Source organism: Sciurus carolinensis, chromosome 14 (genome assembly GCF_902686445.1).
Source record: "Sciurus carolinensis chromosome 14, mSciCar1.2, whole genome shotgun sequence".
Lineage (NCBI taxonomy): Eukaryota > Metazoa > Chordata > Mammalia > Rodentia > Sciuridae > Sciurus > Sciurus carolinensis.
The window spans coordinates 52,243,572-52,262,308 of NC_062226.1; the positions used below are offsets into that span (position 1 = coordinate 52,243,572).

The 18,737-nt window shown below is 34.9% G+C and overlaps 1 protein-coding gene across 2 annotated transcripts in view; it reads right to left on the reverse strand.

The window, feature by feature from the left end:
• Adamtsl1 (ADAMTS like 1) overlaps positions 1 to 18,737 on the reverse strand; it is a 368,881-nt gene that overhangs the window by 279,375 nt on the left and 70,769 nt on the right. For both annotated transcript variants that reach the window (XM_047525412.1, XM_047525411.1), the window contains exon 4: positions 5,707 to 5,943. In XM_047525412.1, the coding sequence (XP_047381368.1) occupies positions 5,707 to 5,943 (237 nt within the window). The remainder of the gene's footprint in view (positions 1 to 5,706; positions 5,944 to 18,737) is intronic.

The window sequence follows — 18,737 nt, forward strand, 5'->3', positions numbered from 1 at the left end:
TTAATTATGAAAATAAAACGTACTTTATTTGTTTTCAAAATAACCTCAACATTATTTTTAAAGGCAGCACATGTTCTATCTGTGTATTTATGCCACTCTTTAAAAAAATATTTAAAACAGAAACCAGCTTTGTGCTTTACAACAAATATAAACGAGGTGATTTGGATAATGAAAATAAATGAATAACAGCAGTACTAATAGAGCTGATCCTATTTGTGATGGCTCATTAACTTCATACAGGATGCAATTCACTGCCCTGGATCAGGAGTTGATAATGTTACAATCTGGAGCTATTAGCTAAAAATGGTTGCAATAGGAAATTAATAGGTCTGTTCATTCATTGGGAAGTCAGTATTCCCTTTTATATGCATATCCATATTAAACCATACACTCAAAAAGACCACAAGGAGGAAAAAGACAAGGACAAGACATAATTTCAGTACTATTAATATGAATAGCTAGTATTTATAAAGCTCATTGTAAGCATTTTCAATGCATTTGAGTACTTAATCTTCAAAGCAATCTATCAGGTAGTTATGATTACTATCCTCATTGTGTGAGGGAACTGAGGCTTAGAAATTTGCTCCAATACACCGATGTGTGATGGAGCTTTGATTCCAATTGAGGGGGCATAACTCCAATGCTTCTGTCCTTAACTGTTTATACTATGACAATTGCCTCCTATTTCTACCTTATCTCCAACTTCATCTAGTTTAAAATGATAAGCAAATAAAAATCCCAGTGTTTCCCACACTAAGCTGTAAGATGAGAAGAGACACCAACACAATAAACCCATGGGAATGACTGTTAAATTGTAGGAGGGAGGGAGGGAAAAGGGAGAATGTGGTTTGAAAAGGTAGTCACTAAACCTAGGGTTTTCAAGTTATTAATGACAGAATTAAACCTGGACAAAATCTTAACCTGTGGGACATGCTGAAGGATAAAAGTTGGGAGCATATTTTTTAAATGTTGATAAACATTACCACTCCCTGACTTCCAGTCTGCTATTGGCTAGCCATGAACTCCTGGGAAAATCACACAACTGAGTGCAGCCATATTTCTCGGGGCTGGGCTAGAGGCTCCCAAAGACAGTGCTTTCCAAAATCTGTCTGTGAAGCACTGTTGGGGACAACATCTGTGTCCTGGAGAAAAAGTAAAGTATAGGGTAGTAACTTTCTCATAAGGCAAACCATATTCAGTTAAAGAAGTGTTCTTTAGTCTGAAATTAGGGTCTTATTATCTTTTTGTTATTAACATTTTAACATTTTAATTGTAAAATAATGACAGTGAAATGGTAGAGGATCTCTTTCCATCCGTGTGTTTGTGTTGGAGTGGTTCTGGGGGTCAAGTTCAGGATTTTGTGAGTGCTAGGCAGATGCCCTACCACTGAAATACACTCCTGTCCCGTTCTTTATTTATTTTTTTTTAATGTCCTCACCTAACCAGTTAAAAGTTGGTTATGTTATCTCAATTATAAACATTTTGGAGGGGAAATGTTACAGGGTTATGATAGACTGTACAAAGAACCACTATTCTATTTTCCAACTCAAACGTTTCAGGATCTTCTACATTTCCACAGCTCTTTATAATTTGTTAAACATTTTCATGTTAACTTTATCACTTTGAAGCTCTATGATCTGCAAAACAATCTCGTTTTCCACAGATTAAAAAAAAAATAGAGTTTAAGGTGATAAGGCAACTTGACCAAGATTATTCTGTTTGTTAAAGAGTCAGATTCCACCTCATGTCTTTTGACTTTGAATCCTACCTGTTTTCCATCAATAAGCAGTTCAAGAACTGGGCCTCACAATAGAATCATAAGTGTTTTAAATATATAGAACAAATAAGTTTGAATTCTGGAGAACGGGGCCTAGGAGTTTTGTCTTATAAGAATTCTCTGGGTGATTCTGGTCTATAGGCAAATTTGGGTACCACTATCAATGGTACTTGCCTCTGTCTACCTGGACTCATATGAAGGGAGGGGTTTAGACAGAACTGGGTATCCCTGGGCAAGTCATATGATCACCTGAGCTTCAATTTCTGCATCTATGAAATAAAGACAGTGATATCTGACATGTAGATTGTAAATATTTGAAAAATAATATGTGTAGTACCTAGATCTGGTAGTCTCTCAAAAATGGAAGCTATCATCAATACTGCTGCCACTATGGAGTTACTATCTAGAATGATGTTCTATTATTACTAAGAAATAGGTACACATTATAAATAACAAAGATTCTAGAATTTTCCTTACACAAATTTATAGCAAATACAGATAATTTATTTGTGATAGTCTCAGTTTTCTCCTTCATGAAATATCTCCATCTGTTAATGTGCTGGGGAATCATTTGGCTCTAAGAAGCTTGGAACTGCATACTTGTATTAAAGAGTTGAAGAAGGATGTATTGAGGAAGTACTGTTAGAAGAGTATTAAGCAGCCAGATGTGGTGGTGCACCAGTGACTCAGGAGGCTGAGGCAGGAGGATGGAAAGTTCAAAGTTAGCTTCAGCAAAAGCGAGGTGCTAAGCAACTCAGTGAGACCCTGTCTCTAAATAAAATACAAAACAGGGTTGGAGATGTGGCTCAGTGGTCGAGTGCCCCTGAGCTCAATCCCTGGTACCCTCTCCCATTAAAAAAAAGGGTATTAAACAGATATAATTGAAATAAATTTGTATTTATGAATGACAACTCTATAGCTACGCTGTCATTTTCTATCAAGGCAAGACTATGTCTAAATCCAAATATTTGCTTCTTTACAGTTTATAATTTGTATCTGCCTAGGATTAAAAGTATTTAAAACAGCTTACAACAAATTATAATAAGACAAAAATAAAACCAGAGGAAAAAGTTAATAATCATTAATCAATAGGGCAGAAAAAGAAGATAAGGGAAAATGGTGTTGGGAAACAATTTTTTTTTTCAGGAAACTGGAAGAACTGGTTTATAAAAACTGCATCATAAAAAAAATAAAGATGGTGAACGTTTTTTCATAAAAAAAAAACTGCATCATTGCATCAGTATTAAGATTCCTGACTATATTTTTTTAAAAGGCGAAAATTTATTTCTTAATGTTTCTTACCAAAGACTGAAATACTGATAATCAATAAAGAGATGCAACATAAATGAAAGATTATTCTATGAGTAGACTGGAATTATACATTTAAACTCTTTTGCAGTAGCTGCGAATGCTGTTTTTTTTTTTTTTTTCTTTTTTATTAACTTCACCCTTATAATTCTGAAGTACTACTGCCTTTATATATTCCTTCTTTACTTTTTTGTTATCTTGTTCTCCTCTATCCTTCCACTCATTTTGGAAAATTCTGGTAGAATTTAATCAAGAAAACACAGGTTGTGGTGCTCAGGGTAGGAAGGATCCAAAATAACACCCCTATAAATTCATACTAAGTTATAGTTTTTGATGCCTTGAGTACCCTCTGCCCTAGTTACAATCAAACTAAAAGCTTCAGTTTTAGACTCAGTTTCCTTTCTGTTCCTGCTGTCTTGCCCTGGGCTGGGCTGGTACTTCTCCTCACCTAGGTTGCTACAAGAGTCTGTTTCAGTGAGTCTCCTTGCATCCTGGGTTCATACAATTTTGGCTATAGTCATCTTTCTAAAGAGACCTGACTGTATCTTTACACCACTAATACCCTTCCTTGGCCTCCCACTGTTTACTATAGTCCTTTTGCAACTCAATCCCCCATGATTTTCTCCCAAACTATCACTCTCTTCACCGTGAACCTGGGGGTTAGTATGGTCTCCAGCAAAATTAAATTACCTGTTAGCATTCAAATGCAGCCTGAGTTTTTCCATCACCTTCCCATACTATTGTCTCTTATAAGACAAATAAATGAAGAAAATAAATACCCCGGCATAATTTCTCTGTATAAGTCACAATTCTTTTTTAATATAGTATAATTTACATTTGCCCCCAAATCTAACCAGTCACTACCTCACAAATCTAAGTTAAAGAGGCATCCTTATACTTGTAATCCAAAGTCTAGCACCATCGCCTGCCTCATATTTACTATGTATAAAATTTATTTTTTAGCTGCTGAGAAAGGATTTTCCTTCACTTGCCAAGGCACATGCGGCCAGCTGGCAGGAGTAGTTCAGGAAAAAAAACATGCCACGTTGAGTTCCCACGCAACAGAAACAAATGAAACCTAATTTGCTGACCTGTCTTATTTATTTTGGTTCATTCGACAATGTAATATAATAGAAACAACATTGAACTGGGTATTAGAAGACCTGGAATTTAGTCCTATTCCTGCCATGACCAACCATATAACTTTCAGAGGATCATGCAAATTTCTCATCTTTGTTTTGTTTTTTTTTTTTCCACTTACAAAATGAAAATCTTCCTTGCTTTACTCAGAGTGCATACACTAGGAATTGTTATTCTTTTATTTTCCATTCCCTAAAACATAGTCCTTTTTCTGTTTCTATGTGCTTTATAATTCTACCCTGTGGTGAACCTTTTGCAGATGCCATCAGTTCATTTTAATCTCACCAAGGATCCTAAAGGAGGATATTTATAAATAATCACAGATAATTTTTACAAATATTTGTAAAAGATCACAAATAGTATTGTTCAAATATATTTTAAGGTATTGATTAGATAATCTCTAAAGCCCTCTCCAGTTTTAAAGTAGTAAAATTCTGTATTCAAATTTATACTTGAAATTCAAATATTTTATACATAAAGAAAACTTCAGATATATATACATCATCTCTATTCTCATAGCTTATAAATCCTTGGACTTGCTAGTTTCCCTGTCTTCTGATTATTACAACGACTTAGTATATCTGTTCCCCTCATATATACAATGTACATGATGTCTCACATCTCTTGAGTAATTTGTACTAGTTTTTTTTGTTTTACATCAGAATGTGGATTTCAGTTTTAAATAAACAGAATTTAAAACAAATTACTGAAACATATTTTACATTTTTTTATATTGCTAGTTGTGATATTACAGATTCTGAAGACAAAATTTTAATCAATATAGTCTTGGGAAAAGCAAATATTCTTTAAAATGTCTACTTTGTGAAATATAAAAGTATATGGTCAATAATAGCACAGAGAAAAATTGCTTACTCCAAAAACGAGATGTATCATCACAATCTAAAGGGTAGACCTTAAAATAAAGATGGTTAGTATGTACAAACTTACTAATCCTTTGCAGTCTCACTCTCCAGAGTAGACACTGATGAACTGATACCAGGAAATAGAACTCCTTGATATCCTGTTATAAAGAGTAATCTGGCTGAAACTCAACCTAGCTTACACTACCATGCCTTTCCCTGGAATTTCCCTGGAATCTGACTTCTTAATACATTTGGAATTATAGTGAAGAAGCTACGAGTTCTCTTATATTTGACTTGGAGTTTTAGAGTAACTTTAAAAAATTAGAGCTGTTATGAAGCTCAAAGTAAATCAAAGATGATGCTTCTGAATACACATACACAGACACACATACACACACACACACACACACACACACACACACACACACACACAACTTTGGGGATAACCAATACAAAATATAACACTTGAACTTTTCACTGAAATTAAATCTCCATTTTCTAAAGAGAGATATATAAACTCTAGAGGGTAATATTAAATGATTCAGATAGTGGAACCATGCAAGAACAAAGACACCAGAATCGTTCACACAAATTAAATGGAAAGAATTCAGCACTTACCTGACATAAACCACTGATGCACATATCCAAAGATTCAGTATAGCAACGAGTTCCATCTAACACCTTCGGTGCTAGTTCAACAACCAGGGTTGTTCCTTTGGCTTGACACTTCAGTGAACAGGGGTTGTCAGGGTCATTAGACACAGGAAGCCATTCATAAAACTGGCCATGGTGCTTGACATCATTATGAGCAGAACATTGCTGAGCTCGGAAATCACCTGCTTCTGGTGGGCAGTCCTGCAGAAGAAGGAGAGGAGCAAACACAAGTAAAGGGGATGACCCCAAACAGATAACTGGAACAACTATGTGGTTTGCTGAAGTTGTAGAAAACAAAGCAAATGCCCTTGTCATTACCCATGGTCTCGCCCATATCAGGTTATGATTATTTGGCGATCAAAATAAAAAAACCTGAGAAAAAAATCTACTGGAAATATATTTTCTAATTAAAGTTAAATGAGAAAGCAACCAGTTTGAAGTAGGTATTTTGGTTGATATTGGTGGGGAAAGTAAACATCTCCAAATGCATTTTCTGACAAAAGTCCATTGGTCCATGAATGCTTCCACATCAATAGCATTTTGATTTCCTTGTGCCTTAAGTGGAACCTGGAATTAGCTGAAAGCGTCTTTGTCCCCTTTGGTCCAGACACTGAAAGCTAGGGTGATTCTTTATTGTAATAACTAGCAGCAAAAACTTATGATAATTTCATTCAAAAATTTCTTTGGGTGTTGCTTGGCATTTTATTCTAGCATTGAAGCTACATAATATCTAGAATGAATCTTGGGGAACACAATAGAGATGGTCATTTATACATAAATTGCTTTAGGTTCAGGCAGTATATCAGAGGGGATAGGGCATGGATTTCCTGTTCAGATGGCAGCAATAAGGTGGGTCTCCCTGACAGGTTTTGCCCATGCCCAGAGCAGAGTCAATAGTGCTACTCAGTTCTCAAGGTCACTGTGAGAGGGTCATGAGCTTATGCTGGCCTACCAAGTCCTATGATTATTCAATGAAGCCACAGGAAAGAGAGAGTTAGAGAACTTAGAGAGTCTCTCAATTTAAATTTTAAATGATATTGGCAGGGATTAATGGAAAATAAGAATCTCCTAAATACATATTTCATAGAGGGCAATTGAAAATGTGAAACCATGAGTAACAATGGCTATTATCTGATAAATGATAAACCTCAGTGAAAGCAGATAAGATTTTTGTCTTAAAAAGGCAAAGATTGTGTATTCTTTGGAAAGGTTTTTTTGACAACTATATTTTATTCTATATGTCTCCAGAATGATACTTATGGTAAAGATTTTAGACTATCCAGGCATAGAGAAGCTTCTTAAATAATTTTTTTTGTTCTAAAGGATTTGCATGTGATGGTTCATACTTCCCAGTCACTACATTATCATTTTTAAAAATATTTTTCAGATGTTGATGAACTTTTATTTTATTCATTTATTTATATGTGGTGTTGAGAATCAAACCCAGTGCCTCACACATGATAGGCAAGCGCTCTATCACTGAGCTACAGTTCTCTTAACAAGATCTCTTTCTCTGCAAATCTCTTTACATTCGCATCAGTATTCAGAGAACAACATTGTTCTTTATTTTATAAAATGGAAATTTTGACTCTTCCAAAACTCATTAAGTAGCACATAAGGTTCTGATAGTCTGGGAAGCACAAATTCTTTCCAGGTAATAATAGGTAGGATATAAACAATTAGATACTTATTTAGGATGAACATGAAATGGTTCAAAATACAATATAAAATCTCAAAGACATTCTACTGTTAGTGTTGTATGTGTTCTTAAAGTGAATAAAACATAGTAGTAAAGGAAAAGAACAATCTGAACAATAAAGGTATAGATGCATAGGTACTCAATTAAGGCTTTAGAGATTTTGAATATTAACTGAAAAGTTTAATTAGAATTCACTGCTTATGAATTTCTTAAATGATACTTAAATTTTTTAAAGACCCAAAAACAAATAAATAGTAGATATGCATGTATTATACAAGATATTTACTTGTTTATTGTGAAAAATGAAACAAAAACCAAAAAATCTGCAAAATTAAGCTAGGAAACACAAAACAGGGCAATCACACCAAACCATGGCAGGGAGCACAAACTAAATTTCAGTGTTTTGATATCAGCTCCTTTCAGACCATACTTTCCAAGATAAGAGCACAAACTTGAATTAACACGAATTCTTTGTGGATTCATATTAAAAAAAAAAATCACTTAGGTTACAAATTCTACCAAAATCTGCCTAGACTTCACTTACTAACTTCTACCCTAAAACAGCCCTATTACTAACATAGCCCCCAAACTATGCATATGCACTTCTCTAAATCCCATCTGAGACAAAAACAGAGTCTTCCCTTTGCTAAGCAGGATTAATAAACCTAGCTTTACCTGGTCCACAAATTTCCCTGGTGGTCACTACATTGAAACTTCCACAGTTAAACTGATAATTTAATTAATAATGTTTAAATCAAGTCTTTTCTTTTGCATAATATCTGTCATCCTAGGAGTCATTCAATAATTGTGTAGAAGAAATACTGAAGTGCACTCAATAAACATTGAAGAAATTGTTTGAAATAGTCTCAAACAATCCCTTTCATAATTATCTTTGCTTCTTTTTTTTTCTATAAATACAAGTGAACCAGTTAAAAAGGAATTCCAGAGTCAGGCTGAATCACTTTTGCCTTAAAGTAAAAAGGATAAGATATAATTAAGTGATGTATTAATATGAGCTACAGGTAATTTTCTTCATTTTTACTATTCCAAAAGAAGTCTACTAATTGAGTTTTTAATTGATGAATGCTACCTCATCTTAGTACAGACAAAATCTTACAATCTCCTGAGTCCCTCCTATTCAACAAAAGGTGTTGATTCATCCCACCTTTCCTAAAGAAGACTTAAAGGCAGTCAAAGGTAAAACTATTTAAAAAAAATTAAAAAAGTAAAAATGTTAAGACCTTTGTTTTCTTTTCTGTGACCAAATCAGTAAACATATTTAAATATACAGAGAATTGGCTTGCAGAGAAGTGTTCCTGTTTGCAATTCACTTGCTCATAATGTTAATAAGAACACCTATGATAGGTTTTATGATTTTTCGTAAGTAGAAAATCTCTCTGAGAATAATAATGATCAAGAACACTATTACTTTTATCACTACTGTGTCTCCTTCTGCTCATATATTTATAGGGCTGGGAAGATATAGTTTGCTAAATTATAAATGCACTTGAAACCTGGAGTTCAGAGTTGAAACCTGAACTTGAACCTCTGTAATGAGTTTATTTGTACTCTGCAAAATGCAACTTCCTGTGTTAAGCAAAGGACTTAACAGAACTTATAAAACAGGTTCAGAAAGCTTCTTGGACATCAAATTGCTCTTACAAAATAACATTTTGATGATTTAAGTGTAAATGAATCAGAAACATATGAATTGAATTTCCCTTGAAATACACGTGCTTAAAAATTAAGGGAAGAAGGATTTGGCAAAACATTCTCTGTTTGAGCCCAAAACTTCTCAAGCATAGTTCAAGACATTTATTGAACCCCTAATAATCTGAGATTTTCCAGGTGTAGGAATGGAAACTCAAGAAGAGACATTGTAGCTTCTTGTCCCACAAGTGTCCTAATAAAACAACAACAACAACAGCAGCAGCAGCAGAATAACTGTTATTTGTAGAGACTTACCATCTATGAAGTTTTTAGTTTTTAATTATAATTTGGTCCATTAAACCAGCATAATCCCAGAACCTTCTGAAAGTCAGGTCTAGAAATGAATGCCCTAACTACTGTGAAAAATACTTGATACTTTTTTCTGGATATCATCTTTGAAACATTAGCTTCTGGAGATGCTTTATAGCACACGTCACAGTTATGCCACAGAATGACTGTCCTTTGTGTTTAGCGAATGCAGAAGATACCGAATATATACAATGTGAGATTTCTGCTCTCATATAATGTTAATGGTGGGAATAATAAGCTTTCAACTGAGATAGCTAAAATGAAGAAGAAAATAAATGAATTATGATTTATATATTCTTACGTTGAACTTGGTACATAATGACAAAGACAAAGCTACTGAAAACATCCTGCCCCTCACCTCGAACCTGGCAAAAACAGGGTACAGGAAGGGGAAACGGAACCTCTCACACATCTCCAGAAAGACCTGAAGGAGAAATGTAGCAAGAGAAAGCAATCGAAGGCATTTCCCCTCTGGACTCATACGCTGTCACACGCCTGTGGCTTGACAGCTCTCATCAGGTCACTGGGCTAGGACTTCCTTACTCTGTGGAGATATATTTTCTTTGTAATAGATGATCCCATGAATTACCATTCAGCAATTTAATATAACAGCTTTTCTCTCCAATTTTTAAGCACTTAATCTTAACTGTGTCTGAGCTTTCTTCTTTAAAAACACAAAAATAAAACCTGACCTTTTATTTGCTCCCATTATAATTCATACAGTCAGTGGAGTTCTGCCATATATGAATCTAATTCAAAACATTTTCTGGTTAATCAGCTAGCTAGTGGGAAAGATAAGATGGATCCCAGATGTACCCTGATGATGATAGGTAGATCGGATTACACCGTGGGACAAAGGAGGGTCAGGCTTCTCAGAACTTACTCACTGGGCAAGATGTAAAAGATTATGTCTCAGCAGCTAAGGTGGCAGCATATGAGAGACCTTTAAATGGCTTTGAAAAAATATACAGAATGTGGATTCAGGGTCAGGAGAAACATGACTGTTTAAAAATTGTCATTGTTTTTTAAAGGAGACATTTTTCTTTCAGAGGGACATCCCTCCGCTTTACCTCTGTACTTAAATATTCTACAACTGGTGTAGTCTATTAATTTTGCTGCTTCATTTAATGTCTTAAATGAGTGTCATGGTATAAAGGTCATATTCTGATTCTATGTTTTATTTATAGTCAATATTAATACCTGATAGTATCAAGAAAACACTGGAAATTATATCCAGATGACCAAACATATGCAATGTAGTCACTGAAAAAAAAAAAAAAATCTACCTTTTCACTGCATTTCCCCCTGCTAAAATTGTTCTACTAAATGTAATACCACTGTGCACACTGTGCTAATCACTCACCCTCCATAAACATTAGTATGAACAAAAACAAAATTAGAATTGCTTAGTAAGGTATATATACTATCCTGCAATAATGCTGGATCAGGATTTATGATAAAACAAATAGATATTTACACATATTTGGTGACACTGGAAAAATCTTATTGGTTCTAAATTTTAACCTAAAATATTAGAATCTTCAAATTAATGATAGTAAAACAGGAAAAGTTTACCATAAAAAGTTCTTCTACAGTAAGAGGATAGAGGCTATGGAACAGTGCTCTCTAAAGCTCTTCGTTTCTTAGAATATTTAAATAAATGCTGGGCTGCCTCTTTCCTGTGTTCCAATACTTGACTATCTGTTTCTTACATTGAAAGTTAAAATGAAACCACTAAATAGTAAATTACCATTGACATAACCCAATCCAGTATAATATTTTGTTTTTAGAAACATAACCAAGATTTCCACTTCTACTTCCAGCTCAGACTCCTCTCCTGTATTCTAGACTTCTACCCTCAATTGTTTATTTGCCATCTGTTTGTCTAAGGCCTCATATACTCACCTCGACCCCAGACTCAACCCTGAGCCCCACCAAATCTGATCTCCCTGCAGCCTTCCCTATCCCAGTCAATGACAACTCCATTGTTTTTAGGTCCCCAAACCTTAGAGCAGTGGTTCTCAAGTTTGAATGTGTATCAAAATCACCTGGAAGGCTCCTTAAACACAAGCTGGTGTTCAGTAGACCAGGGGTACTGGTACTGGTCCCCGGCAAGTCCCCAGGCAATGCCAGTGATGTTGACTAGTATCCACACGTTGAGTACACGGCCTTCCAGAAGTGTTGATTCTATTTCCTAAAGTACAGAATCTGATCATAACTGATCTCTGGAGACTTCTGTCAACACAGCAGCCAGAATAATCTTATTAAAGCAGATCTTGTCACCTTTCTGCTATAACTCATGTGGGCGACTCCACACTTTACTCAGATTTAAAGCTCAACTCCTCCTGTCAGAGGTGAAGATCTGGCTCGCATTTTGCCTCTGGCCTACCACTTCCCACTGACTTACTCACTTGGCAGCCATCACACTGGATTCCCTGCCACCTCCTGAACACTCTTCCTTTAGGACACATGCATTATCTTTCTCCTCTAGAATTCTCTTTGCCCAGATTCTGAGTAACTAATTACCTCGCCTCAAGTCTCTGCTCAAATACCACCTTCTCATTGCATCCTATCCTGATCTACGTAATATTGTATCTCACCCCCACTACCAATTCCTCTTTATCCTGCTCAGTCCCCCACCCCATAACACTGAAACACCTTCAACTGTACCATTTAATTTACTTATTATTATGCTTGTTTTTGTTGTTTATTTAGAGACAGGGTCTCACTGATATGTATAGGACCTTGCTAAGTTGCTGAGGCTGGCTTTGAGTTCACAATCCTTTTTTTTTTTTTTTTAATTTTTTAATTGTCAGTCTCCCACTAAAATATAATCTCCAGGAGGGGAAGGGACTTCAGCTTTAGCTATTATATGTCAAGTACTCAAATATTTGTTGAAATAATGACTAACACATTGAATAAATGAAATAGAGGTCACACTTTTCATTGTGTAAACTCCAATTTTGTTTTCTTAAATCTTGCAGGAATTTAAATCTTGATAGTTTTCTAATTTATGGAATGTCTAATTCTTTCTTTTTAAGAAAATAAAGCTGCAAGAATACTTACACATTTAAGACACTAGGAAAATTTGGTAGGGAATTTTGCCTACTCTCTGAATAGGCAGATTGATATTTCCTCACCCATGTAAACAAATTTAACTGGGCAATATTAAGAAACATAAAGTGTGCTGAAATCATTTATTACTCAAAAAATAGCCAGACATTTTTAAGTTTTATTAAACACTTAGTGTTATATGCATACACTATAAAGTGCTAATGCTAAGGTAACAAGCTTTATTCCCCAAATTTTGGCCACCTGCTTATGCTAACATCAACATCATCATCAAAAGCATTTATTTGTGCAAGACTGCTCACTGCTATGTAAAATGAAATTAAACAGACATAGTCCCTGCCCTGTCTAGACAGTCTGTATGGATACAATTCTATTATATTTCAAAAGCATAATATTTAAATCTCTAATACATCACTATGAGTGCAAAGAACAGAAAATGTGGTAGAATTTGGAGGGTGGTGCCATGCTAGGTAAAGACTCCTTTTTCCTTTTTGAAAAGACTCACAGACTTTTTACAAAGCCAATATTAAATGGCCCAGTGCACTATGCTTTCATGAATATTATAGTTTAAAATTCCTTGTTTTTGTTCTTTTATTTTTTTTTTTTCCTGGTACAAAACGTTTACAGATTTTGTTTTCATTATCCAATCCCCCACTTCCCAACTCTTAATACTTTGAGGGAGTAGTATATTCAAGGGAAATGAGCGCCTGTGAAAATGAATCATGAACCATCTTCATGCTCAATAAAATATCTTTACAATTTTGTGATCCTGTAAAATAGTATAGATCTCTAATGTATTCAAGTTTGGGTGTGCCCTACTGTGCGCCTACTTCAATGAGCACTGGTTACAGGTATATTCAACAGCTTTAATACTGTTTCAATGTGTTCAGGTCCAGACATTAGAGATACAAAATGTATGATATAATAATCAGAAACCCCACCCTACTTGATCCATTATAGCAGCTTGTTATCTGAAAACAAATGCTTTGCCTGGCTAGTTTTTAATGTCTCCAGGCATTTGAGAGCTGATCTAAGTAAAAATATTGAAAGCATTTAGTTTTAAAAGTTCACTTTTTTTCCTTTGGGTAGTTTTTATTTCAGAGCTTTTATTTTTTCTCCTTTGAACAATGCAGACTTTTGGAATCTAATTCCCTAGAGGTATTTGTAAGACTGGTTATAGTTTGTCATGTTAGACTCTTAAATTCTCTCAATTTTGAAAATATTCATTCCTTGAGGCTTTTTATTATTTTTAGTTCCTTTCTTTGAATTTGCTCCAATTTAGCAATATCTTTTCCTAAATCAGCATTTCTGACTTTTTCCTATTTTTTATTACATTCTAAAGTGTTCTTCTACCCTCCACATTAGCATATTTGAAGGGATAATTTGTAGTCTTTTTGTTACATGGCATACCATTTCATTTTATAAGCACACAATTATACAGCATTGTGTTCTCAGACTGCATTTAACAAAATATTTGCAGTGGAAAGTCAGGTCCCAGGAAGGGAAGGTAGAGTGAGACAAGTTAGCATATGAATACTGTCACTGCTGCTCAGTTGTGTTACAAAACAAGTTCTTTATGTTTATGCACAAGTGGGAAAGGACAGGCTTTAGAGATTTACTAAGGAACACAAATATGGAAACTGAAGAACATGTAGTTCTTATGTCAGTCACTTAAAAGAGAAAACAGAAAAAGGCATGGTCTAGCCCGATCCAGATAAATACTGAAAAGTCATTAGCTATATTAGCTAGTGTATATTTTTAACTTAAGTGTAGAATTGTTGACTTTGTAAGGATCAAATAAAAATATTTCTTTGAAGTAAAAAACAAAAACAAAGATAAATGCCATGTTGGACAATTTGGAGATGACTCCAAAATTCTCTCATCACTTTCTCTCCTTCCTAATTTTTAACGAGCCACCTGATGTGGCCTGAAGGCTTCTTTCTGGTTCTTGCTGAATCTTGACAATCTCTTTTCCTGGCCCTGTATATACGATGCTTCTTTTTTGGAGGTGTGTAACAGCACGATGAATGACTTGTAATACCTCTGTGCACACCTTTGGTAACATTTTTGTAGCACGTAATTTAATGTTAATCTGGGTCAAATTCTTTCTTTTATTTTCTTTCTTTTCTTTCTTTTTTTTTTTTTTTGAACAGGGTGCTTAACCACTGAGCCAGCCACATACCCAACCCTTTTTATTTTTTATTTTGAGACAGGGTCTTACTAAGTTGCTGAGGCTGACTTTGAACTTACAATTCTCCTGCCTCAGTCTCCTGAGCTGCTTGGGATTACAGGTGTGTGCCACCATGTCTGGCTAACCTGGGTCAATTTCTGCAAAACCATTTGAATTACTATCACTTTTAAATCAGTTCACTGAAGAAGGCCTTAATCTATGGAGAAAGATATCTATTCTTCAATCAGTGGAATGAAACAGGGTCTCCCTCTTGCCCAAATTCCTCTCTAGGTAGTAGACTATGCTTGGTGTTTAACACAAGTGCTCCTGGCAAGAGTCAGGTGCTCTTTTGTGTGATACTTTCTAAAGAGAGGAAGCAAGGTGTTCTCACACTGTTACAGGACACCAGTGAAGATTAACTGGGTCTTTCCTTACTGTCTTTGGAAGGAAGGAAAGAGGTAGGATTACTGTGGGCCAAATGACAAAGAGTTTAATGATCTACTCTCTCTTCCTTCCCTGGTCCCCTTCCAATTTCTAGGTCAGAATTCCTACTGTAAACACCCAACCTTATGGTTAATACCACATGAAATCATCCTGTAAAAGAAGAATCCTCACATTTCTGAAAGCTTCATCATAGGTATGATAACAACAACTTTCCAAACTAAATGTTAGAAACCATGCCTTGCTGCCTGTAGAACTACTTAATTTTGTTGTTTAAATATGTTTAATTAAAGTGACTTATATGCATGTCTTAACATATGAGTCTAATCAAACAATATCATGTGCCAAATTTACCGGGTTATAAGTTTAATGGATGACAACATTCAACTTTGTTCATATGTGCTCATACTTCTTAGTTTGTTGATCTTGGAGTGTGGACATATTTTAAGAAACTAAAACGAATTAGGGAAATATATTTTATGACCTCTAAAACCCAGTGTTTTTAGGTTGTCCTTTGAAACTTAAAGCATGGCTTCTTAGCACCACCAGCCTCATCTTGAAGAATATTATGCTCCACAGTTAATTTTCCTTTCCTTTTCCTATAAAAGTTCCATTTCCTTGAGTAGTCTGCACTTAGGTAAAGCAAACTGATTAAACACATCTAAAGTAAGGTTTGTATGATTAATAATGCTTTCCACTTAATCATGCTCAATAACTTAACATTTTGCATATGTTCAAAAACCTCAGAGACTCTTATCAAGTTCTAGGCTATAGTAAAAAGTCAATGACCATCCTTGCCTTCACATGATGCCTAAAATTTAAAGGATGAAGAAAGATGCTGAGACCAATGAAAGCCAAGCTTGATTTTAATGACAGAATTATAGACAAAGTGGCAGACAACTCAAAGTTGGAGGATTAGCTTTGAACAAAGGCTTTTTTCCTTCCTATTTCGTCTCCTTTTAAGTGGAAGCTGGACAAGGTAGCAAAAGAAAAGAAATGCAAAAACTATTATCATCCTGCAAGTCATCAGTATTATTACCTTCAGATCCTGACACTTGAGCAGCCTCTGTTTATTTTATCCTTTACATATTGTGTTCTACACAACAAATACCTCAGGGAGTTTCTATGGCGAGCTAACCTAGTTTTGCCCATTTTCTAACCTCACTTCTCCAATTTTCTCTTTATCCATCCCATACTTTACATGGGAATATTTGCCTTTCCCTCAATGGTTTCCTTTTCTGGCTGAATTATCTGGTGTGACTTTTCGTATTCACCTGACTCCTTCACTGTTCTAGTGTCACTACTTGGTTTTCTCTGAAAATTCCCTATTTGTAGACCATATGAAGAAACTCTCTTTGAGATACCATAACACCCTGTGCATACCTTTGTGGACTTAATACATTTTGTGGTTTTCTTTCCCTTCCAAAACCATGAAAACATGAAAGACTGTGTCATATCCTAAGCCTGACATGAAATGGATACTAAATAACATCTGTCAAAGAATGAATTAAGGGACTTGCATTTGTGACAATATGTAGGACTAGATACTCTGAGGAAACCTCCAACTACAGAAAACTAAAAAGAAGGAGATTTCAGTAAAAAATCAAAACCTTAAAAATTGTTAAGTGCACAAATCTAGAGAGGAGGTGGATAGAAGTTGATTCTACAGACATCTGCTGGTTCCTGGAGGCTCAGAATTTTCCATTTTAACAGCAAGAGCAGGGAAGAAGGAGTGAAGTCTATCTTCTAGTTATGGAAGAGGTTTGAGATCTTCTCATAATGTGAATACTCTAAGGCAAAATCCTTAGGGAAAGAAGTAAAGTAGGAAAAGAAAAAACACTCAACTCCTCTAAAAGCCCAAACTATGGAGACGGTAAAAAGACTGGTGGTTGACAGGAATTAAGGGGAAGATGTGGACGAACAGGAGGAGCGCAGAGGATTTTCAGGGCAGTGGAACTCTTGTGTATGATACTACAATGGTGACTACATATCATTATACATTTGTCTAAACCTACAGAATATAAAACAGAAGAGTGAATCCTAATATAAACTCTGCACTTTGGGTAATAATGATGTGTCAATGTAGGTTCATTGATGATAGCAATTATACTACTCTGGAGGGGGATAATGCTAATGAGGAAGGCTGTGCATGCAGTAGACAATGGGTATTTGGGAACTTTTTGCACTTTTTGTTCAATTTTGTTGCTCTAAAAATGGTTTCTTTAAAAAAAGGGAGAGGAGGCTAGGGTTAGAGCTCAGTGGTAGATCACTTACCCACCCAGTGTACAGGAGGTCCCAGCATCAAGAATAAAAGAGGGGGGATGACACAAACAAGCAAATAAACAAACAAATGAACAAACAAACAAACAAAATCCAAATTGGATCCACATAGAGAAGCAGTGAAGATGCTTCTCTTTCTCAGCTTGGCTTTGGATAAACTCCTTCAGAGTTTCTAACAACAGGAGTCCTGAGGGTCTGGGACACAATTCACTCCACGTGGACAGTATATGATTACTTTAAAATGGTCTTGGGTTAGTATTGGAATACCACCCTATCCAACATCAGTTTTCTCAAAACCAAATGTAAACTCTCCCAGGAAGCACACACCTTAATCCAGATTACAGGGAACTCCCTCTTAAATTTCTCAACAATCATAAAAGCACACAGGAATGTCATAAAACATATAAGTAAACAAAGTAGTATGGAAAGGAGACAGCAGAAACAAGAAAATCAGTTCTACAAAGAATTTTGGTAGTGAAATTATCAACACTATATAAAATAAGAAAATTTAATATATTTATGAATAATTTAACAAAAGAAAGTTCAAATAATAACCACAGATCAAATGTCATTATGAAGAGTTTTAACAAAAACCAAATAGAATTCAATTCACATGTATGAACATATAAATGGCTTTAGAAACTCATAGGTAGAATAAAAAACATATTATAGATGGGAGAGAAATTATTGAATGAAAGAAAATATCAAGCAAATTATATAAATGCAGCATGTAGAAACAAAGACACAGAAAATATGTACAAAATTAGATATGGATTATATAAAGGAAATAATTTGTAGAATTTTCTAGAAATAGTCAAAAATACAAATCTTCAGAGTCAGAATACTAATGAGAGTCAAATAGGATAAAAAAGTGATCTACCACTACACAGATCACAGCTAGCAGGATAAAGTTAATGATAAATAAATCAATGAGAAAAGACACTTGGAATGACAGAAGTTTATCAACAGCAACAATGAAAGTGAGAAGACATTTAGTGATCATCTGCAGTGTTGAGCAATGTTAACATAGTTAGTTTCACAGTAAGAAAAATATTTTTTAATAAAAAACACCAAATCCAGATATTAGTGTACAAAATAAAAAATATAAAAAGCCAAAAGCAATTACTTCCAGTGACCCCTCACTAAAAGAGAAAATGATTCTTGAAGATCTATGATCTAAAAATAAAATGGGGTCAAAGAAAATGGAGTGTTTTCAAGTATATCTAAATAAACATTGACTATAAAATGTGTCTAATCTGTGGGGTTAATAAAGATGAACTGCTGACTAAATAAAATCTTCACTATATAAAATAT